The 27728-nt window shown below is 41.4% G+C and overlaps 1 protein-coding gene across 1 annotated transcript in view; it reads right to left on the reverse strand.

Annotated features, from left to right (window-relative positions):
• Positions 1-27728, reverse strand: part of NEURL1 (neuralized E3 ubiquitin protein ligase 1) — a 74660-nt gene that overhangs the window by 35280 nt on the left and 11652 nt on the right. The window contains exons 2-3 of the mRNA XM_070752817.1: positions 14347-14588; positions 8036-8357 (exon numbers count right to left, since the gene is read on the reverse strand). Of these exons, the coding sequence (XP_070608918.1) occupies positions 8036-8357; positions 14347-14588 (564 nt within the window). The remainder of the gene's footprint in view (positions 1-8035; positions 8358-14346; positions 14589-27728) is intronic.

The following is a 27728-nucleotide window of genomic DNA, read 5'->3' on the forward strand; positions in this document are numbered from 1 at the left end:
TCAATATTTTTGAAAAGCATTTCTATCTAGTCTCATATACAGATGATGTACTGGTACTGGCATTAACATAGTTTGCTTTATAGAGGCTATGTCCTTCTCAGAGTTCTGCTCTGAGAAATTCTTGAGATCAATTATGAAAATAACTTATTGCACAGACCATTAAGTTAATAGACTAGATGAACACTAAATGGTCATGAGATGCAACAGGCCATACAATTTAACTACCTGGGTAATAAAATATCTCAGAAAGCTTTTGAATACACAATTTAGGGGGGGTCAACTTTGGCTATTCAAAACATCTACAGATCTTGGGAAATATTATTTCTAGCTGCAATTAAATGATTTAATGTCAAAGTCCAAATACAGCATCTGTACACAGATAAGACTTTATAAAAACATTTTAACATTGGAATCTCTATGGTCTAATCTTTTTATGGTCTGGTCTCTCTTATTTCCTTTAACAAATTTATCAGAAAATCATAATTTAAATTACTCTGACTTCTCACTGGAAGCTACATTAGCCTTAGCTCATGATCATACCAAAGCCAAGGTAGGGCAGAGTATAACATATATAGAAAGTCAGGAAGCAAAATTCTATGTGGCAGTAGGCATCTACTTTGGGTACTCAACCTTTGCCTGTCACATTTGTGAGACTGATTGATACATCAGACAACTAGAGACAAGGCAAGACATCAGACAACTAGAGACAAGATACAACATTAGAAAAAAAATTAATGCTTTGAAACAGTGGTATTAAAAAATTCATTGAATAAGGAGTTTTGCCCATATAATCTTGAAACTACTGGTCATTTTCTTGTATGATGTAGCCTTTGCCAGGAAATTTGAGCACACTATTTTACCCTATAAATAGGAAATTATTAATGGACCCACCCAGATTAATTTTATCGCTGTTATTTACTATCTGGTTGAATTAACAGTCTCAGATGGTAGTGTTCCATCTCAAAAGTGAGACAAGGAGATGAGAAGAAAAGAAATGTAAAATTGTTCTAAGATAAACTATTGCTTGGCATAAAACTGGGAAAGATGTAAAGTTATAGAAAGAAACACTTCCCTTAGAATAAAATCTATTTTAAAGATGTGATAGGGTAATATAGAAAGATTTTAAGATGTACATTCAGAACTGCTCTTCTAAGAGTGATAAGAAAGAAGATGTTTTTCCTACTGGGATGAGCAGTTGTCTGTGTGACATTAATTTAAAAAAACAGCAGGTGTAAACTATATTAAATATTGATAAAATCAGAGCAAAAACTATGAAAGAAATTCCCTGGCAGACAGAGTCATCTTCAGATCTCAGACCGTCAGTCCCCAATTTCAGATTATAAAAGGAAGTAGAAAATTCTACAATATTCTGAAATGAAAATGTGAAGTGAGTAAAAAGAAAAACGTGAATCTCTTAGGAGAGTATGGAAAGGCATTCTTCAGTAGCACAAGATGCCAGGACAGTGTTAAGCCTATTATGCCAGATGTTCAAGCTGGCTTAAGAAAAGACTCAGGAACATGAGACATTATTGTTAATGCCCACTGGATACAGTAACTGAAAAAGTTAAAGAACACCAAGACAAGCCCATATGTGCTTGGTTAGAAAACGGCCTTTGATTGTGTCAGTCATATCAAGGCATGATTATGCTCAGAAAAAGGATAATCTCAGAACATTTCATTAACCTGATCCTACGCAGCTTCTGCTCTGGCAATCTCACGCTACTCACCAGAGCCTACAAAACTTTTGCCAGTCCCATCTTTGAATACAGTTGTTGAAGCATGGAACTCATTACCTGACTCAGTAGTGTCAACTCCTAACCCCAAACATTTTTCCCTTAGACTATCCACGATTGACCTCTCCAGGTTCCTTAGAGGTCAGTAAGGGGCGTGCATAAGTGCACTAGTGTGCCTTCCGTCCCCTGTCCAATTGTCTCTCCTTATCTCACTTAGCTTTTCTTCCTTCAAATATGTTCACCTATACATTTATATCTTTTCTTCTATTCTTTTCTTTACTTATATTATTACATATCTTTCTCCTCAATGTGTATTATGTATTGGACAAAATAAATAAAATAAATAAAATAAATAAAATAAATAAAATAAATAAAATAAATAAAATAAATAAAATAAATAAAATAAATAAAATAAATAAAATAAATAAAATAAATAAAATAAATAAAATAAATAAAATAAATAAAATAAATAAAATAAATAAAATAAATAAAATAAATAAAATAAATAAAATAAATAAAATAAATAAAATAAATAAAATAAATAAAATAAATAAATAAACAAATAAAATAAATAAATAAATAAAATAAAATAAAAAATAAAAAATAAAACCTATGTACAGGTCTGGATGCCACAGTACAGAGAGAACATAGAGAGACAGACTAGTTCCGGTTGGCAAAAGAATGAAACAAGACTGTACGCTCCCTCTTTATCCATTCAACATTTGTGCTGGGTATATATTATGAGAAGGTAGATTGGGAGAAGATGAGTGTGGGTTTTCAAATTTAAAAGAAGTAATATCAAGAGCATGTGCTATGCTGATAGCCAAAAATGCAACTGATCTGTGATCTCTAATAATGAAAATCAAGGAGTAAGGAAAAAAATTACATTAACATGAAATATAAAGATGAATAATCTAATAGATTACAAACACAACAACCAGTCTTAGAACTGATTATGAAGATACTGAAGCAGTATCAGAAGCAATAGATACATTCTGCTTTGTAGGATCAATCATCAAGAGAAAATAAATAATGCAGGGAAGAAAGAGTAGGATCAGTGGACTTACAATGAAAGCCTTGGAAAAGACATTCATATGGTATGCAGTGTCCTAAATCTACAAAGATTAGACTAGGGTCATGATGGCAAACCTATGGCACATGTGCAAGAGGTGGCACATAGAGCCTTTTCTATGGGCATCTGTACCATTGCCAGCTCATCTTCTGGTTTCTGGTCTTTGCGCATGCACAAAGCACGTGCAAGCACTCTGGTACACGCAAAGACTAGGTGGCTGGCATGCATGCACGTGCCAGAAAACCAAAGTCTAACTGTCTAGTTCATGTTCATGCACCCAAGTTTTTAGTCATTTTGCTGTTTCTCCTACATAATGACCTGCACAATTGCTGCAGTTAATATAGTAGACTATTGAGGAAGTCTCCTCCTTTGGTAGAGCTTCTTGTGCATTACTCTCTTTCTCTCTCAGCTTTTGGTCCGGTTTGTGTGCTGCTTTAACCCCATGTGATGCAAGAATGTGTGCAGCAGTTTCGGACACCCCCTGTATGCATGGGAACATCCTCCATGTTGATGTTGCACTTGTGCCCTCAATGGGCTGCCAGGCCCTGAGTGTGATACATCGTTAGATAAAAATCCATCAAGTAACCATTGGGCATGCAAATTCGTTAAAGGTGTGCACGCTCTTTTGCTTTGGCCGTACGTGTGCTGCAGTGGGTATCTATCCTGCCAAACAATGCCCGAATACAGCTGACTTTGTATGCATTAGAGTGATTGCTCTCATTGCGCAATATGCAATCCATGCTTGTGGTCTTTCAGTGTACTTCTGTATCGATGCTCCCATCTGGGTTGTGTTGATTTGCACATCCAGGAAGGGAAGTTTGTTACTGGTCTCTTCCTCCATCGTAAATTGGATATCCGGTTATACGGGATTGAAGATTTCCATACACCTGGTTTTATCCTTTTGCTTGAGGATGGTGACTGTGTCATCGACATAGCATGTCCAAAACGTGGGTTTTTATGTTTTCATCGCTTCCTGCTGTAATCACCGTAGAACCGTCTCTGCAATAACATATATACATGCATACATACATACAACATTACATGCATGCATGCATGCATGCATACATACATACATACATACATACATACATACATACAATATAAATCGATTCTTGAATTTATTTCCTTCTATTTCTGGATAAGACTTTGAACTTTCAGGTTCACTACGTGCTCTATTGGAACAATAAATGCTTTACCAAAATGAATACAAATTAGTTGTGATTCCCCTCTTTCTTTGGGATCTCAGGCAATGGTATTACAGTAAATCCTCTGCCATTACTCTTTGCTTTTTCAATCTACAGCCTTTTTATGTCCCACTCATCTGTTTTACAAATTAAATATTTAATCTAAGTCATTCAGTTCTCTTTCTTTCTTTATATAGCATGGAAAATAGCCTGTTTAACACATTAAACACAATAAATTATGTAGTTCCCTAATATTTATGAATTTGTTTATTTCCTTAGGTTCACAAGTGAGCATCACCCTGACCTTCACTAAAGGAGCACTCTTGGTCCTCCCTTCACTATGCAATAAAGCAGAAGAGCATTTTTTTTCAGAGTCCAATAAACAGATTCAATTTTGTAAACTAGCAGTTTTAACATCAGCAATTGCATTTAACATCAGCAATTGCAGTCTACGGAGAGGGGCGGCATACAAATCTAATACATAGATAGATAGATAGATAGATAGATAGATAGATAGATAGATAGATAGATAGATAGATAGATAGATAGATAGATAGATAAATGTAAAATCTAAGATTTATATAAAGAAATAACCAGTTAATTCTCTTTAATTAATTTCCCTATCCCAGTTGTAACATAGATATGCAAGACATGGAAGATGAGCAAAGTACATTCCATACTTTAACATATGCGCCAATGGTCTGTCATAACAAAATATATTTTATTAATAATATTTATTTTCTTGGTAATTTCTGGATTCCAATCCTGGAAATGTTTGCTTGATCTTGAATGTCCTTATAAAGAAGATGTAAAAATATTAAAAGGACATCAAGCATCATTTTAAACAACAAAAATGGTTTAATATCATCTGTTATTGTATATTATGTCTAATTAGAGTATGTCTGTTCAAGTAAAATATGATTTAAATACCACAAAAATGTATTTGGAGATTATATATTATATGATGCTATATATTTTAGGTATCAATGAAAGAGCAAAGGTTTTGCATGCAGAAAATAACCAGTTCAATAAAGATAATGCAGAAGCTGTCTACCAATAACTTTAAAGAGACTGACATGCAGAATAGACATTAGACTGGGTTCTCCTCAATGACAGAACCTGCCCTAGGGATTTGAGTGAAATTGGCCATATTTGCCATTCATGAGTTTGGGCCACCAACCATTTCTGGAGGGCAGGAATAAATGATGTTGTCTTCTATTCACCTCCAGCTCATCATAAATAGAATGTCTGCCTGTATTTTCCTATTTCAAGATGACAATAATGTTTTCTGGCTTATGCTGGCTCAAGTGCTGTGGTCTGGTTTGCATGTCGTATTTTACATTGTCTTAGGCAGCCCACTTTAATTTGACACTGCACTAAGGCAGAAATGGTCTTTTCTCCATACCGGTCCTCCATGGTTTGCGGACTCCTGATTCTCCGTGCACACCCTGGATGGATCCTGATAACTGGATCGGAATGGCTTCAACTGACTGCCTGGCAGTTGAACAGGGTGCACTAAGATGCCGGGCTATGTCAGATAATGTCATTTCTATCCTTCCATTTCTACCCGTCCAGGCCCATTAATTAGAATTTACGCCGCCACTTGGAGGGCCTTCTGTACTTGGTGTTCCGGTGGGGGGGTTGCTTTCCCGTTGACCTTTCCCTAGCACAGGTCCTGGAATTTCTGCAGACAGGCCTGACCAAAGGGTTGTCTCCCAACACCCTCCAATGTCAGGTGGCCACAATGTCATCCATGCTGGCCACGGGATCCTCGGCCCCTCTGTCTCACCACCCCACAGTGCATATGTTCCTCAGAGGGGCGACTAACCTATCCCCCAGTTTTACATTGCTATCCCATTTGGGATCTGACCATAGTTCTGAGTTCCCTGACGGGTGCTCCCTTTGAGCCCTTGCGAACCTCCTCCTTGTGCCACCTCTCCCTAAAGGTGGCATTCTGGTGGCAATCATATCTGCCAGATGGATCTTGGAGTTCCCTTCCCTTTCAATTTGCCAGGATTTGTGCATTTTTCATCCAGATTATGTCATCCTTAGGTTAAATCCCACTTTTGTTCCCAAAGTTAATTCCACATTCCAAAGGGCACAGGAACTGATACTCCCAACCTTTCACCACAGGACATCTTGCTCCTCAGCATTAAAGTGGCACACCCTGGATGAACTGTGGGCCTCTACGTCAAACGCACCACTTCAATCTATCAGATGGAGGCTCTTTTTGTCTCCTTTCAGCCACATGACATGGGCCAGAAGGTATCATCGGCGACTGTCGGCCATTGGCCGTGAAGCATCATTGCTCAAGCCTATGACCTCCAGGACATGTCCAGGCCTTGTCAGATCACAGCTCACTCCAGCAGGAGCACAGCCACAGAGGCAGTTTGGTCCACGAAAGCCTCCCTAGATGAGGTCTGCAGAGCTGCCACTTGGTCATCGCTGACGCCATTCATCAGGCATTACAGGATCACCATATGTGCCTCGGATGAGACCACATTCAGGGTTGGGTCCTTCAGAGGAAAGTCCATGGGATTCCAGGTGACCAGGATTAGCCCTCCCTAGGGCTAATTTTTGGCCCTAGACAGGGCTAGGCTTTGATATGTCCCATACTTGGATCTTGGCTCCACCCACTATGGAGAAGGGGTATTGGTTTTCACCTGATATGCCCTTTCTTGTAGGGTGGAGCCAATATCCAATCCCACCCAAGGTTGTCCTGGTCGCCACATGTGGGAAACATTTTTGGTTCTAGCATTTTTTTTCTCTTGGTTGTCTAGTTCCGCAGTTGATCAGTTTGGGTTACCTTTGACTGGAGTGGAAGGTCACAAAATCGAGTGTGTTTCTCGGTCCTCACAGAAGAGGGGGTACCGAGGCACATGCAGAGATAAAAATCATAACAGACTCAGTCCTCATTGGCTGGATGGATGTTGGCTCCACCCTACAAGGAGGGGCCTATCAAGTGGGGACCAGAACCCCATCTCATCTCTCCTCCTTTCCTTCAAAAGGGCCTGGTGATGCTTCTGAAAACCTTAGCAGTTATGACATTTGCTTGAACAAATTGTTACCCCCCTCACTCACTCACTCTTAAACCCCATATTCATGAGAGAGAGGGGGAGAGAGGAACAGAGAGGGAGAGAGAGGGAGAAAGAGAGAGGGAGAGAAGGAGGTAGGAAGAGTGGGTGGAAGAAAGAGAGAGGGAGAGAAGGAGGGAGGGAGAGTGGGTGGAAGAAAGGGAGAGGGAGAGAAGGAGGGAGGGAGAGTGGGTGGAAGAAAGAGAGAGGGAGAGAAGGAGGGAGGGAGAGTGGGTGGAAGAAAGAGAGAGGGAGAGAAGGAGGGAGGGAGAGTGGGTGGAAGAAAGAGAGAGGGAGAGAAGGAGGGAGGGAGAGTGGGTGGAAGAAAGAGAGAGGGAGGGAGGGAGGGAGAAAGAGTGTTTTTCCATTATTGAGCTGCCTACTTGCCCAGCTGGATTTTTTAAAAGACTGTTTTACAGATTTTCTAATCAGCAAAGTTAAAAGCGTTTCACTTCCAACTCTGATGTAATAGTCCAATCAGGGACATTCTCCATATCTACCATATGGAAGTGGCTTGGCATGAATTTAAAAAATCTTCCTTGTTTCTATGTGTCATAAAGTTAAACGACAATAAAATGCAAAAAGCCTGCAATAGCTCCCTATAAAGTTTAGCTTGTGCAAGATTACTCTTTAGCCATTAACAGTTTATGTCAAAAACAAACTTGTAAGGTTTATTGACAATCTGCTGTATTGTTTTTGATCTATTTGACTTTTGGAATGAGAACAAGAAACAAGAAGATAAGCATAACAGGATATGGAGTTAGAAAAAAAAATCAAGAGATAAAAATGCATAGATGGCTATAGTGTTTCATAAATTCACACCACTAGAAATGGCCTGATTCTGTTGTTCAGCCACTGGAGAGTCGTTACTAATTCAGATAAGGCAAGAATTAAAGTATTTCTTCTCAAGAATACAAGGATGTACTCTAACAACGTATAACAATGCTGCATTGTTTTTAGATATGTACCTACCTAATAGTTGCACTCCACGAGTGAGTCCATAGACATCAATCAAAGCCCACAATGGCTCAGTTGTCCTTACCCCGCTGAAGAACAACATGGCAGCAGAATCATTCACACGATAAAACACACGTCCTTTTTTATCCACCCAGAACGCTATGATATTTCCTTCGTTTGCAAACTCTTCTGGAAGGGCCTTTGCCCAAAATCCACTTTGAGAAACCAGATCTGGGCATGCATACTTGGGAAGAGTTTCTGGGTTAATCCTAGAGGGATCCTTGGACGTAAATCCCAGTCGAAGAGCTCCACTCCAACAACACTGCTTCTTTGTGATCTAAAAGAGGGAAAACAGAACAAGATCACTATAATGGCAATACATGGCATCGAACCAGATTACTTACAGGACCACCCAGTAATGGGCAGCCAAAATTTTTACTGCCACACTGTGGGAGTGGCTTATTTTGTGGGTGTGGTTTGATGCTCATGTGACTGGGTAGGAATGGCTTGCCGGCCATGTAACCAGGTGGGAGTAGCTTGAACGATCATCATCGTTCAAGTTAACTGTTAAGTCCTCAACTTACAACCTCACTAGTGTCGTTCGCTGGGGTGACAATTTGCTTAGTGTTTCCCATGCTCTCCTTCCTGGGTTGTCCCCTGCCTCAGGCTGGGAAGCTAGGTGAACAGGTGCCGATCAGCTCTTGAGAAAAGAGAGGGGAGGAAAAGGGTCCCCTGCAACTCCTGCCAGTGCTGATCTCCCTGCCGCTTTCTGAGGAGGAGGATGGGAGGGGGAGGGATTTAAAATATCAGAAAGTTGAAGGAGAGTTACAAGGTTATTATTGTCGCACGATGCCTTATCATCTCAGCTGCAAGCAGAGTGAGAGCTTTACGAGGGGAAAAAGACCGCAGCCCGCAGCCTGCAGCCCAGACTACTTTGATACGGCTCAGCTCTCCTTTTTTCCCTACTGCTTTTGCTACACGCTCCTTGCTTTTTTCCTCTTTCCTCCTTCCTGGTCTCAGGAGGTGTCCATGTGAGGCTGGAGGGGAGTTGGGCAGGAGAGAGGGAAGCTTGTTTGAGGCCAAAAAGGAGGAAAGAGGAAAAAAGCAAGCAACACAGATGCAGCAGCAGGGAGAAAAAGGAGAGCCCAGCCAATTCTGGTAATCCCGGAAGTGACTGCCGCCGGTCAGCTGAAGCTAGGCATGCAGCTTCATTTCTGCTGGTGGAACTGTGTTCCACCCTGTGCCCCCTGCTGCCCACCCCTGGGACCGCCTTCTGCCACATGGGTCCCAGCAACCGGTCAGGTCTCACAGAGTTGGCCTTCTCCAGATCCCGTCAACTAGACAATGTTGTTTGGCAGGGGAAGAGCCTTCTCTGTGGGGCTCCCGGCCCTCTAGAATCAGCTCCCCCCAGAGATTCGTATTGCCCCCACCCTCTTTGCCTTCTGTAAGAATTTGAAGATTCACTTGTGCCTAGGGACACTAATCATCAGCCCCTGCCTATGGATGAATGTATGTTGGATTGAAAGTATGCTGGCGGATTGGAAGTGACTGTTTTTAAATTAAATTAGGGTTTTTAGACTGTTTTACTTATTATTGGATTTCAGAATAATATTGTTTTTCACATGTTGTAAGCTACCCCAAGTCCTCAGAGAGAGGCGAGATACAAATCCAATAGATGATATCTAGATAGCTAGGTAGGTGTTGTGGTTAGCTCTGGCCCAGCTCCTGCCCCAAGGACTGTGGATGTGGGGGAGACAGCCACATGCTGCAGGCCTGTTTTGCCCCCAGTGGAATGTGCTGATGAAGGCTCCTCTGACCAAGAAGACATGAGTGACAGGGAGGAGGAGAGTGTGGCAGACAGCTCAGAAGGAGATCAATTATCTAGCTCCTCCTTGGATTCAGAACAAGAATTAATGATACAGCCACGCATGCGGAGAGCGATGCATAGGCAACAACAACTGAGAGATTATTATCAAAGAAAATGCGGCCACCTGTGGTTGGGTGGGGCTGTGGTAATTAGTGAGGCTGCTATAAAGAGCAGCCTGTGGGTTTGGCCATTGTGGAGGATTAGCTGATCGTTGTGTTTCGTGACTGCTTTACTGACTTTGACCTTTTGTGTGCTGATTTTCCCCCGCTTTGAAACTAAACCAGAGCAAAGTGTGTTTCACTTTGTGAAAGAAGAAGGACTGTGAATTGCCTCACAGCTGCAAGATAAGTATCACAGAACTGATAAGGGACTTGTACAAATTTCCAGTTTGTTTGGAGACCAGTGCTCTTTGCTATACCAAAAGAGGGCTTGATTTAAGTGAATTTTCATTATAAAGAACATTGTTTTGAATTTTCAAACGTGTGTGTGTCTGAAATTTGTACCTGTGAATTTTTGAAAGGAGTCTACCAGAGAGCCCGAAAGAGCAGTAGGTAGGTAGGTAGATACACAGGTAGGTAGGCAGGTAGGTAGGAAGGTAGACACATACATACATATATACATACATACATACATACATACATACATACATACATACATACATACTTTGGCTCTTTATTAGGTATGCATAGTATTAGGAATATGAATGGAAGGAAGTTTAACACAGCTAATAATCTGATGGTGGCGATATATGGAGGAAGAAACTGTCCTTGCACGAAGTGTGGAAATATGAATACAATATGTTATGAGGTCTGTTTTTGAGAGGAATGGGGATGTGATACAAAATATTATAACAATAGATTGTGTGTCATTCCCAATCATCATGGTAACTGGGAATGGTCTGGAGGCAATTTCACAGTAATTCCATTGTTAGCATAGTTTAATCCATATAATGAAATCTTTGTCTATACTGTAAATCTAACCTGCCTATTCCTGGCAAACATCTATTTGTTGTTACTTGATGCAATCAAGACATATATTTTGCTGCCCCATCCATGCCCAAATAACACCAAATATTTTTATATTTAATTCATCTTCATCTAGTACTCCAAGTGTAAAAGAATTCTTTTCAAGCAATCTATTTACATTTTCAACAATTTAAAGAATTAAATTCCTTAATTCAGTTTTCCAGAGAGCAGGTTAAACAAGAATTATTTTACAAATCTGCAGCTGCAGAGATTGGACAATGCAGTAATCATTGGGGGGGGGGGGTTTAAATAAAATATAGCAACCTGTGATTCCACCAGTAAAGTTGCAATGATAAAACAGAGATAATTCCAAGATATGGTGGTTCTATAATGCTTCTAAATGGAAACAGAGTAATTTTTTAATAACTAAAATAAAGTGTAGTAATAATGCTCAAGCAGCGTGGCATTGTTTTTTTTTACTTAAACACTTGTTTAAATAAGGATTTTTACTATTATTGAAACATCATTCAACAACATATGAATAGTGGTTCCACATTTATTTAATATAATATACAGTGATCCCCCGGTTATTGCGTCCCCGACCATTGCGAATGGGCTACATCGCGATTTTTCAACCCGGAAGTAAAAACACCATCTGCGCATGTGCGCCCTTTTTTCCTATGGCCACACATGCATAGATGGTGTTCCCCGCCGGGCAGATCAGCTGCTGGGCGGCTTCCCTGGGTCTTTCCCCTCTTGCTGGCAGGAGGGCGAGAAGCCCCCCCCAGCACCCGCTCGCCCTCCGTTTGCCCGCCCTTCGCCCGGCCACCCGCCATTTGCTCGCTGCTCGCCCGGCCACCCGGGTTCGTTTGGCTTCGGGACTCAGTTGGGAAGCGGCACGGGTGTTTTAAAAGGTCTCCGCCGGCATGGGGGGCTTCTTAGCACCCCCCCAAACCCGGGTTGGGGGTTCGGGGGGGGGGGTAGGAAGCCCCCCATGCCGGCGGAGACCTTTTAAAACACCCGTGCCGCTTCCCAGCTGAGTCCTCAAGCCAAGCGCAGAAGTTAGCCTTGAATCCCTTTGAATCCCGCCGCTTCTGCTGGATACGGGCGATGGGGGGGCGAGCTGCCACACCCCTGGCTTCCGCACCGCTCGTCCCACCCACCGCCCGTATCCAGCAGAAGCTGCTTGATTCAAAGTGATTCAGGGAACAGAATGGAGCCTTCCGCGGCGGGGCTGGTAGGAGGGGAGCCGAGGGGATAACCGAGCCCAGCCCCGTGGCATTCGCCTTCCTCCCGCCTGCAGCCGAGTGATCGTGGGCTCCTTCGCAACCTCAGAGAGCTTCCTGGTTTTCGTGAGCTTTCATGCCCAGGAAGCTCTCTGAGGTTGCGAAGGAGCCCAGGATCACTCGGCTGCGGGTGGCAGGAAAGCGAATGTCACGGGGCTGGGCTCGGCTCCCCCCCCTTAGCAGCCCCGCCGCGGAACGCTCCATTCTGTTCCCTGCCGGCTCGATTGAGCGGCCGGCGGTCTCCATTCAGGGAACAGAATGGAGCCTTCCGCGGCGGGGCTGGTAGGAGGGGAGCCGAGGACGGAACCGAGCCCAGCCCCGTGGCATTCGCTTTCCTGCCACCCGCAGCCGAGTGATCCTGGGCTCCTTCGCAACCTCAGAGAGCTTCCTGGTTTTCGTGAGCTTTCATGCCCAGGAAGCTCTCCGAGGTTGCGAAGGAGCCCAGGATCACTCGGCTGCGGGTGGCAGGAAAGCGAATGTCACGGGGCTGGGCTCGGCTCCCCCCCCTTAGCAGCCCCGCCGCGGAACGCTCCATTCTGTTCCCTGCCGGCCCGATTGAGCGGCCGGCGGTCTCCATTCAGGGAACAGAATGGAGCCTTCCGCGGCGGGGCTGGTAGGAGGGGAGCCGAGGACGGAACCGAGCCCAGCCCCGTGGCATTCGCTTTCCTGCCACCCGCAGCCGAGTGATCCTGGGCTCCTTCGCAACCTCAGAGAGCTTCCTGGTTTTCGTGAGCTTTCATGCCCAGGAAGCTCTTCGAGGTTGCGAAGGAGCCCAGGATCACTCGGCTGCGGGTGGCAGGAAAGCGAATGTCACGGGGCTGGGTGCTAGCTCTCGCCGCTTTCGAGCTGAGTCCTGAAGCGAATTCGCTTCAGGACTCATCTCGAAAGCCCGCTAGCGAGGAGCCGAAGATTGGGGGCGGCGCGGCTGTTTTAAAACGTCGCCGCCGGCATGGGGGGCTTGCCAGCACCCCCCGGACCCCCAACCCGGGTTTGGGGGGCTGCTAGGAAGCCCCCCATGCCGGCGGCGACGTTTTAAAACAGCCGCGCCGCCCCCAATCTTCGGCTCCTCGCTAGCGCTGCGGAAGTTAAAAACACCATCTGCACATGCGCAGATGGTGTTTTTACTTCCGCAGCGCTACTTCGCGAAAACCCGCTCGTTGCGGGGGGTCCTGGAACGGAACCCTCGCAACGAGCGGGGGATCACTGTACTTGTATATTTTTTCACATCCTATAATGGAAAAGTGCTAGGACAATTTAAAAGGAAGGTTACACATATGGAGAAACAAAAAATATTTAGCCCTCCACTCCAGCAGTCAAAATAAAATGGACAAGTAGAGATTTTATATGAAGAAAGACCAGTTATTGGTACAGTGACCCCTCGTTTTTCGCAGGGGATGCGTTCCAAGACCACCCATGAAAAAGGAATTTCCGTGAAGTAGAGGAAAGATATTTTTTAATGTATTTAATGAGTATTTGGACTTTTAAAACCCACCCTTTGCATTAAACAGTCATTCTATAATGTTTCTCAGCTGGAATTACATGTGATATCCTACCAGTTTCTTTAATAAAGTACAGTAGTACTGTAGAAGAATTTTATGAATTTTTAATGGATTTAAAATTTTCAATGGATTTAAGCCCCCTTTGAAAACCCTTGAAGTAGCGAATCCACAAAAGATGAACCACGAAGTAGCGAGGGATTGCTGTATTACTATTTCCTGTGGCTGAGTAAAGTTCCTTAGCTGAGCAAATAATTTCTTGCTGCACCATCAATTGTAAACATAAATCATACTCCCAGCTTGTTATTGAAATATAGAGATGAAAAAGGTTTTGGACCAAAATTGATAGTCCAATTTGCTAACAATGAAAATTTTCTCAAGATAATAACAATTTTAAAGGAACATTTGCTCTCTGAACAGAAGGTTTAATCTCTAAATGCTCCATCTTTTCTCTTGAAAAGAGAAAAAATTAAAAAATCAAGATCTTATGGACAACTTCATTCAAGTGGACAGGCACCATAACAGAGATGAGACACCTTCCTGCTAAATTGAGAGAACTCAGAACATACCAACTCCACCAATCAAATTGTTTCTGCAAAATATAGATTGTCTTTTAGTATGGAAACTTATGAGAAAATATTGCAAAGGCTGGCATATCAAACCCAATGTTTGTGTTTAAAAACACAGAAAGTGGAAAGAAGCACCAACTCACCTTAAGTCTGATTTGCTCATAGATGACTATTGGCCTGTTGCTGAAGGTGATGGCGTTGCAGAAACTTGCCTGTCGCTTGACCACTTTCTGAGAGGTATCCATAATGATCTGGGACCCCTTGGTGCGAGGATGAAAAAGTAGTGGGCTGACAGAGAGAGTGCCACACTGTGAGATGGGTAGACAGTGCTTTTGTTTGTGGTGGCATCTATGAGAGGAAGCAGGAAAGGGCCCACCAATGGAATCTAAAACAAGAATAAGGAGAGAGAGGGCTGATCTTTAAATCTTAAACAAGGAACCACTATTGGTAAAAAAAAAAGAAAAAAAGAATGAAATAATTGCTTAGTTATGAGACTATTGCAACTTATAAAAAATTCAGTATAACATAAACTACAATATAATAACATAAATAGCCACAATATAACCATACATATTTCAGCCAAGGGACTATATGTGCATTCAAAACACTTTTGGTAGCTTGCAAAATGTCCTTTAGTGACAATTGCCTAATATCAGTAATTCAAAATAAATTCTAGATGAAACTACATATAGAAGGGGAAAACAAGTGTACTGCTTTTACTGTATTTGTCAGCAATTAGTCTCAGATTTTAACTAAATTTGGAAATCTTTAGAAAACATATAAGAGTATAAAATGAAAACATAAAGTACGTTGATGATGTTACCTAGTTGGGTAATAAAAAGTCTTCAGGATAACAACAAGATCAAAGAGCACCAAGGACTCCATAGTTCATTGAATGGATAGCATTTATGGCTTGCCATGAAAACTTGGAAATAACACTAGGATAACCAAATTTGTTTGTTTGTTTGTCAAACATGTATAGCATAGTATTAGTTTGCATAAACATAACATAAGTAAAAAGTAATGATAAAATAGGACAGTAGGACAGGGAGGGTAGGCACAGTGGTGTGCTTATGCACGCCCTTTACAGACTTCTTAGAAACGGAGAGAGGTCAAACTAAGGTTAAAGTTTTTGGGGTTTGGGGAAGAAACCACAAAGTCAGGAAGTGCATTCCAGTCATTGATCACTCTATTGCTGAAGTCGTATTTTCTGCAGTAAAGTTTGGAATGGTTTACATTTAGTTTGAATCTATTACGTACTCATGCATTGCTGCGGTTGAAGGTGAAGTAGTCTACATACAGGCAGTCCCTGGATTAAGAACATTCAATTTATGGACAACTCATACTTACAAATGGGCTGCCTATTACTTAAAATGGCATATGGTTGAATGTCAGTGTGATCTGGCTCAAAATGTAAACAGGGTTCTCCTTCCTTGAACCCACAAGTCTGTTGAAGCTATGCAATGTTTTCATGGTGTGGTGCATGCATTTTTAATATATAGTCTATTTTCAGTGGTTTTCAGTGGGTCATAAAAACATTGCACATTGATCCGAAGTCTGCACACAGTAATAAATTTTAGGTCAGGCATTAAAAACAGGAAATACCATTTGAAAATCAATTTGAAAATAAACAGTATTGAACACTGATACTTAATATTTGTTTCCCTTTCCTGTCCAGTAGTGTTGTGCAGATGAATAGAGATATGCTAAACCTTCAGTTTCCATTAGTGTAGAATGCTTACTGAATGTAAACAGAAATTGACATTGGAAACACCAGCAATGTAAAAGGAGAATCTAGTTGTGAATATTTAATGATCATTGTTTATTTCCTTCGTCTGCAAATCAATGTGAATGTTGTTTGCTTTCCTCCAATAGGCCTCTCAAGTAGTGCATATTTTTTTAAAAACACTCTGTTGCTAAATATAAACTAACAGTTAATCTTCTGGAAGAAAGAAAGAAAAAATGCTGCCCATAGTATTTTGGAATCTAGTTCTGGAATATTTTTTTAAAGGGGCAGTGCTTTCTCTTCTAGTTTAATTACATTGTAATGGAAAGCTTATCTCGGGCATATTTTCTATGCACATTTCTGTAACTTGGAAGCTGTTCTATTAAATTTCAACCAGATTGTAAATCAGCATTTGGTTCACAGACGGAAAAGGTGGATGAAGCCAGGAACAATGGGAAGATAGGGAATGATAAAGAACCTTAATAAGAATTCATACAGAAATACATAGTAATAGTTGTGGTTAGCTCTGGCCCAGCTCCTGCCCCAAGGACTGAGGAGGGGGATGCGGGGGAAACATCAACATGTCATAGGCCTGTTTTGCTGCCGACAGAGTCAGACGGTGAATTGTCCTCTGCAGAAGGAAGTGACGGTGAGATGGAGGAGGGGGACTTGGAAGACAGCCCAGGAAGAAGTCAATCATCCTTACCTTCCTTAGATTCAGATGAGGAAATAATGATAGACCCACGCATGCGTAGAGCTATGCATAGGAGTGAACAGCTTCAAAAGTATTATAGGAGATAATTGAGTCCACCTGTGGTTGGGTGGGGTTCAATTAATCATTGGCTGCTGTTAAATTGGCAGCGTGCTGGCCTCACAGTGTGGAGATTATCTGATCGTACTGGTTTGGACCGTGACTTGTTGTTTCAGGACTCTGTTGATTTTTTAAGACTTTGAAACCAAGGCAGAGCAAAGCGTGTGTGTTTCAACTCGTGGAAGAAGGAGGGCTGTGACGTTTCTTCACAGCTGCTAGCTAAGTACTTAAGGACTGTTTAAGGGGGTTTTACAGCCTACAAGTTTGTTTTGGGAAAAGCGCTCTTTGCAATACAAAAAGGGTCCTTTGTTTCTTTTGAATTTTGTGATAAAAAACATGGTTTTTGAATTTTCAAGTATGTGTGTGTCTGAATTTTTTACCCTTGAATTTTCGGGAGGCTCATACCATAAGGGTAACTGAAACGTAAGGGTAAATCAAGGACAGCTATTAATTCTACTAGTGACAGTGCATACCAAAAATAAATCATGAGGTCTTTTGGAAATTGCATAGAATGCTGGTTAGTTTGTTAAGGCACACAGGAGACCCTGTGTGACAAATGGCAGTCCAATCTCTTCTTGAAAGTCTCAAGTGATGAAGTTCCCACAACTTCGAAGAGCAAGTTGTTCCATTGGTTGATTGTTCTCATTGTCAGAAAGTTCTTCCTTATTTCTAGGTTGAATTTATCCTTGACCAATTTCCATCCATTATTCCTTGCCTGGCCTTTGGGTACTTTGGAGAATAGCTTGACTCCAGGTGTCCTGGTTTCTCACCTGATGTCATAACCACTAGACCAAATTAGCTCTCTATTTTAAAATACTATATTTTTCGCACTACAGTATAAGATGCTCCAAACCATAAGATGCACACCTAGCTTTGGGGAGGAAAACAAGAATAAAATATGACTCTGCCTCCCAGCAATTTGCCTCATTGCAGCAAACAGCAAACAGTCTAGTCAGCTTCAGCACAGCCTTATTTAGCATGAGCAGCTGATTGGCAGTTGGATCAGCCTCCTGGAATACCTTGATCAGCTGTTCCATGCTGTGGGGATTGCCACCGTCCATCACTGCCTATTGCCATCTCCACATGCCCCATTTTTGGTCTCTGTGTGCCCCGTTTTTTGCTTCAATGCGAAGGCAGCATGGGCGGTGACGGTGGTGATGGGTGGCAGCGATCTCTGCACCTTGGAGCAGCTGATCAGCGGTATTCCTGGGAGGCCGATCCAACCACCAATCAGCTGCTTGTGCTAAATCAGGCTATGCTGATGCTAACAAGGCTGTTTGCTGTAAGGAGACAAATTGCTGGGACGCAGAGGCTGAAGGATAGGAGCCAGAGTCAGAGCTGGATTTCTCCCGGTTTAGACCAGTTCACCAGTCGGGGAACCGGTTCTGTTGGTGCCAGTCCAAGGGAGCAACCAACTCTGTTAAAAAAATCAGATTTTTTAAAAAATCAAATTTGTTTCTGGGTTTTTTTCTATTGTGCAGGCTCAGAAGCCGATTTTCTGGCAATATACATGCTTCTTGTTTTCGTATTTTTAAATATATTTTGTACTGCGCATGTGCACATGTTCGTGAGACACGGCCACATGGTTTGAAAGAAAGCGAGTCAGCAGCAAGGTAACTTAGAACCCCTCCCTGGTGGATGTGCAGGGCTTCAGCATCATTCTCTCTTATAAAACACACAGGCATTTTCACCCACTTTGGGGGAGAGAAAGTGCATCTTATAAACCGAAAAATACTGTAATCATAATTATTTATTTATAATTTCAATATATGACCCTCTAACAAAAGTATCTACTGTATTATTAAAGTGGATCTTTTTAACAGATGTCTAAGAATTCATGCAAAATTTGGACAGAAGAGGAGAATGCCTGGCCCAAGGTCATCCACCTGGTTTTCATGCTAAAGTGGAACTAGAACTCACAGTTTCCTAGTTTTTCATCTAGTGTCTTAATGACTACACCAAACTGGGTCTCTTTGTGGTGAGTGTCCTAATTTTCCAATCCAGAAAACATGTCCAAGCTTTCCAATATTCCTTTTGCAAAATCAGTTTTTAAAAACTAACAAGTTAAAATGGAGTCATGGGGGGGGGGATTAGTTTATACACAGCAAGATTAATACAATTATAATACCATCAGCTAGCATAATTATTTAATTCATGAATTCCTAAACAGAGAAATGACATTTAAAGGACAAAACATAGCATGCAAACGTATGCCTGAAAATGGTGAAAACAAGAGTGTTTTGCAACAATATGCCAAGATACAAGATGAGCTAACCATGTCTTTTCCTATTTTAGTTTATTTTTGCTTTTGCTCTTAATTTTTTGTGCTTTATATATTTTCCCTACCCCCCCTAAAGAAAGTAGCAAGAGAAAATGAATTAGCATTCTCTTCAGGTAATTAAGAAGCAGAATTATTTTTTACCATTCATTCTTGGATTAATCTGAAGCAGTACCAACATAACTTATCTTGGCAAGATGGGTGGCATAGAAACTTAATAATAAATTAATGTTGCTTTCATTTTAAAATTCATTTCTCCTGAGTTTCACAAAACAGATAGTAGCTTAGGATCCACTAATACATTTTAGTAAATACAGATTGTAGAATTAGAACATTTCTACATTTATTATTTATTAATTATTCTATTATTATTATTATTATTATTATTATTATTATTATTATTATTATTAGAATAAATTAGCAAAAGTTTCTGAGTTTGAATATACCAATATCATCCCAAAAAGAGTATCCCAATTGTATGCACACTACCTTATATTATCCTATATCACAAGGAAGCCTGATATAACAAGGAATGATATTTTGTTAAGAGCTAAAACGTCTAGTCAGTTTTGAAATTAAATACAAATACAATTGATGTCTCCTGTTTTCTACCAAGCTGTGGTTAATGGATCTTCAAGTTCCGCTTTAAAAAAAAACCCAATACCACAGCATAAATTTTATCCTGCTTGAGAAAGGGTTGATTAGTGAATAGAGAATGAGAATTCCTTTTTATTCATCAGTAAAACTTAATAGTAAGCGTTTTGATGTAGTGATTAAGGCACCAGGCTAGAAATGGGAAGACCCTGATTTCTGCCTTAGGCACAGAGCCAGCTGGCTCACCTTGGGTCAGTCACTTTCTCTCTGCCTTAGGAAGGAAGCAATGACAAACCACTTCTGAAAGATCTTGTCAATAAAACTGCAGAGCCTTGTCCAAGCAGTCGCCAGCAGTTATAAACTGCCTTGAAAGCACCAAAATAAAATAAAATAAAGACACGACGAATCAAGTATTTTGTAGTAAATCTAGTCAATATTGGACCCATCCTCGAATACAGCTCATCTATTTGGAACCCATATCGCATCTCAGACATTAACACCCTTGAAAATATTCAAAGATACTTCACCAGAAGAGCCCGTCACTCCTCCACTCGAAATAGAATACCCTACGAGACTAGACTTTCAATCCTGGGCCTAGAAAGTTTAGAACTAAGATGCCTTAAACATGATCTAAGTATTGCCCACAAGATCATATGCTGCAATGTCCTGCCTGTCAGCAACTACTTCAGCTTCAACCACAACAACACAAGAGCACGCAACAGATTTAAACTTAATATTAACCGCTCCAAACTTGACTGTAAAAAATATGACTTCAGTAACCGAGTTGTTGAAGAGTGGAACTCATTACCGGACTCCATAGTGTCATCCCCAAACCCCCAACACTTTACCCTTAGATTACCCACGGTTGACCTATCCAGATTCCTAAGAGGTCAGTAAGGGGCGAGTACAAGTGCACTAGAGTGCCTTCTGTCCCCTGTCCTATTGCTCTCCTACCTCTCCTATACCTTTCTTCTATTCCTATATCTCTTCTTCTATTCTTTCATTGATATGTTCTATTACTATACCTTCTTTTCTATTATTTCTTAGATATACTGTATTTTACTATGAGTATCTCCTCTATAACCTTCATCATGCATTTTACTATGTGTATATAGATATATACCCACTAAAACCCTCATTGTGTATTGGACAAAATAAATAAATAAAACTTTTGCAGGATTTGCACAATACGTATGCATTTTGAATAAAAACAAATAACTAGGATTTGCCTGATTATTTCTGAAAGAAAAAGAAAAAAACCCACAAGACGAGAGCCTGAAAAATAATGCTAACTAGGAAAGTTAATATAAGATACACCACTTTCCAAACAATGTACAGGTTTGGTTTCTCTGGAATTGCTGGATTAGCCTTTATTTGAATTTGCAAAAGGACAAGCACCATAATATGGTTTGTTTCCTGAAAACAAAACCCAACCACAACAAACACTGAAATAAGTAATATGATAGTTTTCACAACAAATAACATATGGACTTGGGAAGAGAAGCTGTCAGTGGTGGGTTGCTCTTGGTTCAGTCTGGTAACAACCTGAATGGGTTTTGTCTCTTTCTTCAGAGACATCCAATCCTGATGTTTTTAAGATTTTTGACTACTTTCCCTCTGTCTGCAAATTATTGAAGTTATAGGTAATTCTCTACTTTTGATCACATCTCAGCCCAAAATTTAAGTTGCTAATTGAGACAGTTGTTAAGTGAGTTTTGCCCCAATTCTCACCACAGTTGTTTTTTCTCCCCTCCTCATTCCCAAATGTTTTCATCCACTATTTTCATGCAAACAGTCTTTTTCATCTTAGGTAGCAAATAACTCACTTTTCTTCCTATTCAATCTTGTCGGTTCTGGCTCTTATTTGGCTTCCTGGCAACCATATTTTGCAGGAGAGACGAAGTAACGACACGGACACAAGAGCTGGATTTAAAACTGGGTCATTTTTATTAATAATAAATTAGCATAATTTATTTAATTAAATTAGCATAAATTAGCATGCTTAACTATGACCCAAACAATGGACCTGCAGGGTCAAACAAATACTTCCGGGGCGGAAAATGACGTCAGATAAACTTCCTGGGCAACTTATGGGCATAGCTCGATGCTAGTCCAGGTAAGGGACCCCTCCCTCACCTGAGACCATGCCATGCACTTGCATGAGGGGGGTCCATCCGGCTAACCCCTAACAGGGGACTTAAAGGTGCGGGACCCAAAGACAGGTTCCCCCCAACTGCTCAGGTCGCTTCCACCACAAGCTTGGAGAGAACCTGTCAATCATCCCCAAAGATGCCCAAGGGAGAACGCGCAGTTGCTAAACCACCACCCAGTTTTCCGCCCCTAACCTGCCTACCCAAATGACCAAAGGTAAGCCAATTAGCCTAACAGGTGCAAGCACCCCCTAACCGCACATCCATCTCCTCCTGGCAGTTCCTCTTCACTTTGTCTCCTTACAGTGGGGCTTAAGTCCTAATTCAGACCCTCAGGCATGGAATATTCGCAGCTGGCAATAGAGGACATGGTCCCAGCTCCTGATCACACCGAAGAAGGAACCAGAAGTCTCTCATCACAGTTGTTAAGGTCTAGAAAGCTTAGAACTACGACGCCTAAAACACGATCTAAGTATTGCCCACAAAATCATATGCTGCAACGTCCTGCCTGTCAATGATTACTTCAGCTTCAACCGCAACAACACAAGAGCATGCAACAAATTCAAACTTAATATTAATCGCTCCAAGCTTGACTGTAAAAAATATGACTTTAGCAATCGAGTTGTAGAAGCGTGGAACTCATTACGGACTCAGTAGTGTCAACCCCTAACCCCCAACATTTCTCCCTTAGACTATCCACGATTGACCTCTCCAGGTTCCTAAGAGTTCAGTAAGGGGCGTACATAAGTGCACTAGCCTGCCTTTCGTCCCCTGTCCAATTGTCTCTCCTTATCTCATATATCATATATCTTTTCTTCCTTTCATATATCCTCTCCTCTACTTTTATATCTTTTCTTTATATATAATACTTCATGTCTATCCTCTTCAATATGTATTGTGTATTGGACAAAATAAATAAATAAATAAATAAAAAATAAATAAATAAATAAATAAATAAAATAAAATAAATAAATAGATGCTAAGTTAATAACACGGTTGTTAGTGAATCTGGCTTCCCCGTTGACTTTGCTTATCAGAAAGCTGCAAAAGGTGATCACATGACCCCAGGACACTGCAACCATCATAAACATGAGTCAGTTGCCCAGTGTCTGAATTTTGATCATGTGACCATGGGGATGCTGCAGTGGTCATAATAACTTTGAAAAATGGTCAAAAGTCCCATTTTTCAGTGTCATTGTAACTTTAGTCACTAAACAAACTATTGTAAGTCCAGGATTACCTCTAATTCATACATTTGTAGTGAATCTCAGAAAGGATATTTGTAGTAGAGTAAATTCATCTGGTAGAAGACAAAGAGTCATGGTGAGATTGTGTGTTTCTCTGGGTTCATCTGGTGTGGATTTATTAAGGGAAGAGCTACCGTTAAAAGCATCCATTTCAGAGGGAAGAGAGAGGCACGAAAATGCTCCATTCAACTTTTGCCCCCAAGTAGCCTGTTGTCATTCCTTTAGAAGTGTTGAAATAAAACTGGATTCAACCAGTATCAACTTTTCAATTATTCCCACAGCTTATGGGCACAATAAAACAACTTGCAAAACAATTTTCCCCATAAATTTTATTACCAGTATGAATGTATGCCAGTTCATCTCTTTTGTCGAGAAAGTAAAGGGTAAACTCAGGGATAATTGTTTTGCATATATAGATTGTGAAGGATAGTTTAATTATTATGCTGGAGTTTGGAGAAAATGAAGAATCATTTCTTGGACTGATAAAAATGCTAAGTGCGGTTCTTTTTAAGAATGGGAAGAAACTATTGCTAGAAAACTGAAAGCATATGAGTTTTGGTAAAAATGCTATTGTGCTTCCCCCCCCCCCCAGTCTCTGAGGGAGTATTTAGGAAAAAGGAGGAAGTGTTGAATGGCAATTTTAAAGATTATCCTAAATGTTTGATTGGAAGCAGACTATTCTTTAACACAACTGTCAGGTAAGCTCCAAAGTACAGATGTGATATTGATTAATCTGACTTGAAAATTCTGTTCAACTCGACTCAGAAATTTTTAATTTGTCAAGTTCATTACATCATGATAGATTGATAGATTACAGATGGGCCCTGGCAGCATAATGGTTAAAGTGCAGTATTGTAGGCAAACTCTGCCTACTACCTGGAGTTTGATTCTGACTGAACTCAACTTTCTGAGATTCGTAAAATGGTGGTCCAGACTGCTAAGGGCAATATGAAAATAATTCTTACATTGTAAATTGGCCAGACAGTGCTGGAAAGCACTATGGAACAGCATATAAGCCTAAATGCTACTGCTACACAGTGGTACCTCTACTTAAGAATGCCTCTATTTACGAACTTTTCTAGATAAGAACTGGGTGTTCAAGATTTTTTTTCCTCTTCTCAAGAATCATTTTCCACTTATAAACCCGAGCCTCTGAAATTGTAACTGGAAAAGGCAGGGAGAAGCCTCTGTGGGGCCTCTGTAGGAAACTCCTGGGAGGAAACAGGGCCAGAAAAGGCGGGGAGAAGCCTCCATGGGGCCTCTCTAGGAATCTCCTGGGTCTACACCCTCCCTGTGGTTTCCCCAATCCGACATATTATTTGCTTTTACATTGATTCCTATGAGAAAAATTGCTTCTTCTTACAAACTTTTCTACTTAAGAACCTGGTCACAGAATGAATTAAGTTGATAAGTAGGGGAGCCACTATATTAGTGTGTGTCTGTGTCTCTCTGTGTGTATGAGAAAGACAGACAGAAAGGCAGGCAGGCAGGCAGGCAGGCAGGCAGGCAGGATTAATCCAATTGAGGCATAAATCAGTTTTTATAAAAGTAAACAAACAGCACTCCTTTAGAGAATGTAAGGCCTGAGCAGAAAGACTTGTATCTGTATCTTTGCCTAGAACAACAACAACAACAACAACAATAATAATAATTTATTAGACTTGTATGCCACCCCTTTCCGAAGACTCGGGGCGGCTGACAACAGCAATAAAACAATACAATACAAATCTAATGGTTAAAACTATAACTAAAAACCCTCTATCTTAAAAAACAATCAATACTCTAACCCAGAGGTCCCCAACCTTTTTTGCACCAGGGACCGGCTTTAAGCTAGACCAGTTTTCCACGGCCCGGTGGGGGGGGGGGCGCTTTGGTCAAATGGGGGTGGGGTTATGGAGGGGTGGAGCTTAGTGACGCAGCCCTCCACACTTCTCCACAGGGCGGGGAGAATCAGGAGGCTCCTTTGACGGCTGGGGGCTGCCTGGCTTTGTGATTTTGGCTGGGGGGGGGGAGTTAGGAAGGTCCTACTTCCCCCCCCCAGCCAAAAATTCAAAGCCTATCTGCTGGATACGGGCGATGAGTGGGACAGAGCGGCGCGGAAGCCTCTTGCAGCAGCTGCCACAGCCACCGGCTTCAGCACCGCTCGTCCCGCTCATCGCCCGTATCCAGCAGATAGGCTTTGAGTTTTTGGCTGGGGGGGGAGAAGTAGGACCTTCCTAAGTCCCCCCCCAGCCAAAATCACAAAGCCAGGCAGCCCCCAGCCGCCAAAGGAGCCTCCTGATTCTCCCCTTTGAATCCCGCCGGCCAAGAGCACTCGGGCAGCAGCTTCTGCCAGACACGGGGAATGAGCAGGACGAGCGGCGCCGAAGCCGGTGGCTGTGGCAGCTGCTGCAAGAGGCTTCCGCGCCGCTCTGTCCCACTCATCGCCCGTATCCAGCAGATAGGCTTTGAGTTTTTGGCTGGGGGGGGGAGAAGTAGGACCTTCCTAAGTCCCCCCCCAGCCAAAAACTCAAAGCCTATCTGCTGGATACGGGCGATGAGTGGGACAGAGCGACGCGGAAGCCTCTTGCAGCAGCTGCCACAGCCACCGGCTTCGGCGCCGCTCGTCCCGCTCATCGCCCGTATCCAGCAGATAGGCTTTGAGTTTTTGGCTGGGGGGTGAGAAGTAGGACCTTCCTAACTCCCCCCCAGCCAAAGCCAGGCAGCCCCCAGCCGCCAAAGGAGCCTCCTGATTCTCCCCGCCCTGCCCGACGCCCAACCCTGTCCTGCATAATGTCCTCTGCCTGGAGGGCAGCGGCGCCGCGGACCGGCTGGAAAACCCCAACGGCCCGGTCCCGGTCCGTGGACCGGCGGTTGGGGACCTCTGCTCTAACCTATTGTTCTAGCTTTCCCAACCTCAACTTTAAGGAAATGTAACCTTAAGATTGTGTTTTCACATACGCATTATCAAGTTTTTACAGTCAATAAGACAGTGTTGTCTTAGCTTGTCCTTGTTCCTATTTAGAGTGTTTTCAAGCCAAATTATTATGGAAATAGTGTTAGATCAGACAAGAAGAGGCCAGACGCTTTCTAACTTTATTAGATCAACCTATATGTAGTTTGCATACTTGAGCTGTTATAAAATGCCCTGCCTGGAGGCACGGCTTGACAACTATTTAAATTTGCCGGTCGCACCACACCCAATCCGTGACTTGCATGTACAAATAGTAGTGCTTAATATGGATATAAACAACTAGTTATACATCTGAGACTAATAGAATTAAATAGGACATTTCCCATTTAAATTGAGAAATGTTAATAAGCTTTGATAGAGTTAGTGTACATGTAATAAAATACATATGCTTCAAATCAGTTTTTGATTATTCAATAGCTGCTGAAATAACATTGTCTTACTTTAGTAATGCTTTTATATTTCACTTTTCTTTTTCGCATCATTCCACTTTAAAAATTCCACTTTAAAAAGTTACAATATCCATATTAAAGTTTGTGAGCTCCTCAGATATATTTATGTACATTATTTGGGACTGACTGGTATATGATCCAGTAGGACTCTTCATATATTATTCAGCTTTATCTTTCATTAAAAGATTACTCATTTACTATAAATTCCTTTTCTCCATTATGAAAATGGAGAAAAATGTAAGGGGTTGTGTTGAGTATTATCTTTTATAATTCTATATCCATTTTTGGTTGTGGATATCTGAGGATAATATATAAGTATGTAACAAATGAAAAAAGGAACAGTGCTTTGTGGCTTTCTTCTCAAACAACCAGGGGTGGGCTACTGCCCAGATGGGGGGGAAACACAGTGGGGTAGTGAAAATGGAGCTCCACCCCAGAGCACCCAATTTGCACTGAAAGATGTTGAAAGAAAATGCATAGGTCGCGCCCACAGTGTGGTAGTAAAAAAAATTGGTAGCCCTTCACTGCATACAACTACATAAGAGATCTTACCTAGCTGTTTTATTCTTTTTCCTTCTTCATTTCTTGCTTTTTGCTCTTCTCTCTTCTCTTTTTCCTTCTACCCCTCTTTTTCCTTTTTCCCTGCTCTAACTTTTCATCTCCCTTTTCCTCCCCCATGTAAATATGTATACTATTTTAGAATTGCATACTTTAAAACTGCACGAATTTGTACCAATGTCTAAATAGACCTTTTGTTTTTTGTATTCCCTTCCCCCATTTATTTGTAATAAAGATTATATTTAAAAAAACAAAAACAAAAGAGATCCAACTATTTAATGTGGGTTTTTTCATACTATGCCTTGTTCTGAGAAATCTGTATTACCAACATTTCTTCTCTAAAAAGCTATCATCACAAAAATACTCTTAAATGAAGCACATCACATCACTGAAAAACAGTATTTTTTTCTAATGCTCAAGAAGAAATGATATTTTTCTTATGAGTGGAATACAGAACTGATACTAATTGAAACTTTTGTGCCCTTCTATTTATGCTGTTTTCAACATCATTATATTGAACTGCATGCATACAGTATTTTATTATGGACATCTGCTGTCTTGTACAATAACTGGTTGCCAGTTACTATAAACGGTATAATAGAATTGCAGCATTTCTTTGCTCCAAGAATGAATGCTAGTTTTTAGGGTAGCCAGTCCATGTTATTCTTATTATCTGCAATTGCTCTTATATCTGATATCATAATAAAAATAATAATCCCCTTTTACAACTGACAAAAAAGTCATTCTTCTTAAAAAGGG

Source organism: Erythrolamprus reginae, chromosome 5 (assembly GCF_031021105.1).
Source record: "Erythrolamprus reginae isolate rEryReg1 chromosome 5, rEryReg1.hap1, whole genome shotgun sequence".
Lineage (NCBI taxonomy): Eukaryota > Metazoa > Chordata > Lepidosauria > Squamata > Dipsadidae > Erythrolamprus > Erythrolamprus reginae.